The sequence below is a fragment of the Pinus tabuliformis genome, chromosome 5_2, assembly GCF_031772625.1.
Source record: "Pinus tabuliformis cultivar Carrire ecotype Pingquan chromosome 5_2, CPIR1, whole genome shotgun sequence".
Lineage (NCBI taxonomy): Eukaryota > Viridiplantae > Streptophyta > Pinopsida > Pinales > Pinaceae > Pinus > Pinus tabuliformis.
In genome coordinates, this window is record NC_142306.1 from 417,126,477 (window position 1) to 417,128,780 (window position 2,304).

Sequence of the window (2,304 nt, forward strand, 5' to 3'; positions counted from 1 at the left end):
TAGATGTAATATGTGAAAAAAAATTAGTTTAAAATTATTGGATGCAATCTCTGACTTTATTTTAAAATTATTAGATGCAATCTGTGAAAGAATTTTTTTAATAGATTTTTATTGTAATTATATTTTTTTTGAAATTTTAAAAATAAAAATAAAATAAATTATTTAACTTTCATTTATAATTATTTTGAAATCTACAATTTCTGAAGCAACAATTATTCAATCACATATATATAATTATATCCTTAAATAACTATTATGTGTTGATGACATCCCTCTGCATTCCAGTGCCTGACATCTAACTTAATTTATGGACGAAACACATAAACGAGATCTAACGAAACACATATATGTGATGATTAATATCTGCATCTGCGATGATTAATATCATCATCATGATCATGATTTGGATACCACTGAATGTTGTTGTTTGGCGTCCTGAATGTGACCCTTTCCATCCAAACCCTTTTTGAAAAATTTCATGAGATATTCTCTGTAAGAAGCTCCCTGGTACAATGGAGGATGCTGCTTGTCTATCAATTCTGTCCTGGGTGAGACCACCACATCACGGGGTGGGCTGCAAAACACGGCCCATGACATTCTTGAGCGGTCCTTGTGCACCATGCCCCTGTGTTCAATGCTCTTGTATTTCCCATTACTTAATATCTGTTTATCAACATACCAGTTATTAACCTCTAACAGGAACAACAATCTTGGATACATTTGAATATAGTTAGGCTATTAGCCTAGTGCTATTAAGTTACCATATAAACTATGTAGTAATATTGGAATTTGAGTGTTTTCAAGTGTTTTTTTGGGAGGATGAAGTGATCGGATCAATGGGTATTATCTTTTCTCAAATTAAGAGATATGCCAAAATCATTCTAACAAATTATTGATTTAGAATGATTAATAATAATAATAATAATAATAATTTAAAAACGGAGGTTTAGATGTGAACTTACCTCCATCTGATCAGCAATATTCACAACCAGAGCACCTGGAACGCACTGGACGTCAATCCAAGCTCCATTTTTGCGAATTTGCAGACCTGGGGTTTGGTCATTAAGAAGAATTGTGAGGACGTTGGGATCAGAATGGGGAGCCAGTCCCACCACTAGATCCGGCTGAGGACATGGTGGATAGTAGTTCATTCTTATATGCAGCTCCTTCCTTTCCCCTCCTACGCTCTCGTTCAGAGAATTTTCACTGTCTAGGCCCAGATCACGCGACAATGCCTCCATTAGCAGTTCGAATAATTTCGACAGCTCTCTGCTGTATTCATCCATAGTTTCCCTGCAACCACAAAAGTCTTCATCAGACATCTTGGGCTCCCCTGAATCCCCATAGAAATACAGTATACATAGATCAAAATTTTGAAAGAAAACGAGGATATACGTAAAATCAGAGAGTTTTGTGGGCCATTTGCTCATATCCCTCAAATCAGGAGGCCAAATAGCGTTATAGTAATAGTCTCCCCAATCCAACTGAGCCTCTGAATCTGGGGAATATCCAATTTTGCTGCCATAGCCGATGGGATTCTGTGCTTCGTTAGCGTATGCTTCCTTCTCCTCAGTGGCAAGTTGAAAGAACGCCTTGCCCGCTGCTTGCACTCGAGCAATAATAGAGTCAGGGATGCCATGATTAATGATCTGGAAGAAACCCCAATTCTCTGAAGCCCTTGAAATTTGTGCAGCGATGCTGTCATATTGATTCTTGCAGAAATGATCATGTTGCTGGGGGGTGAATCCTAGCTGTAAATCGATAATGGGAACCTGGAACCTGTTAGGGTCCTCATGGGTTTTCTCCACTGGTCTCACGTACTGGGGTGGAACCGTTTGGATTCCACTGTCTGCCAACGTCTGCACTCGCTTAAACGCCCAATTCTCCATAGCCATCGTCTCTCAGCACAGAAGTTTATGCTAAATGTGCAATTCGGAGCTTCTCTCTGAACAGATACGGAGAGCGGATAAGCGTTGAGCGGAGGGTATCTTGCTCAGCTATCTGTTGCCGTGCTATGCGACAAAATGGACGGTCTCTCTGTGGGTACTGTGAAGTTTCACACCAAGGTTATCAGACAGATTGAGGACCTTCAACTAACAGAATTTTATTTTCAATATTCAACAAATCAAACCCAAGAAATACTATAGTGAGTCTTTCAGCTTTTTGGGTTTTGTCAAAGTTTTCCAATAAATATATTTGGAAAAGGTTAAATATCAAATCCAAAAAATAGTCTTTTGGCTTTTTAGTTTTGGTAAAGTTTTTTACATAAATATATGTGACAAATGAAAAAAGGTATGGTTTTAA

The 2,304-nt window shown here is 37.9% G+C and overlaps 1 protein-coding gene across 1 annotated transcript; it reads right to left on the reverse strand.

Annotated features, from left to right (window-relative positions):
• Nucleotides 1-212: 212 nt before the first annotated feature.
• Nucleotides 213-2,100, reverse strand: LOC149159330 (anthocyanin synthase-like). The gene is made up of 3 exons (XM_089436459.1): nt 1,396-2,100; nt 963-1,293; nt 213-663 (listed from the first exon to the last, which is right to left on the reverse strand). The coding sequence occupies exons 1-3, from the start codon at nt 1,893-1,895 to the stop codon at nt 397-399; spliced, it is 1,098 nt and encodes a 365-aa protein (XP_089292585.1). The 5' UTR covers nt 1,896-2,100; the 3' UTR covers nt 213-396.
• Between the last annotated feature and the right edge of the window lie 204 nt (nt 2,101-2,304).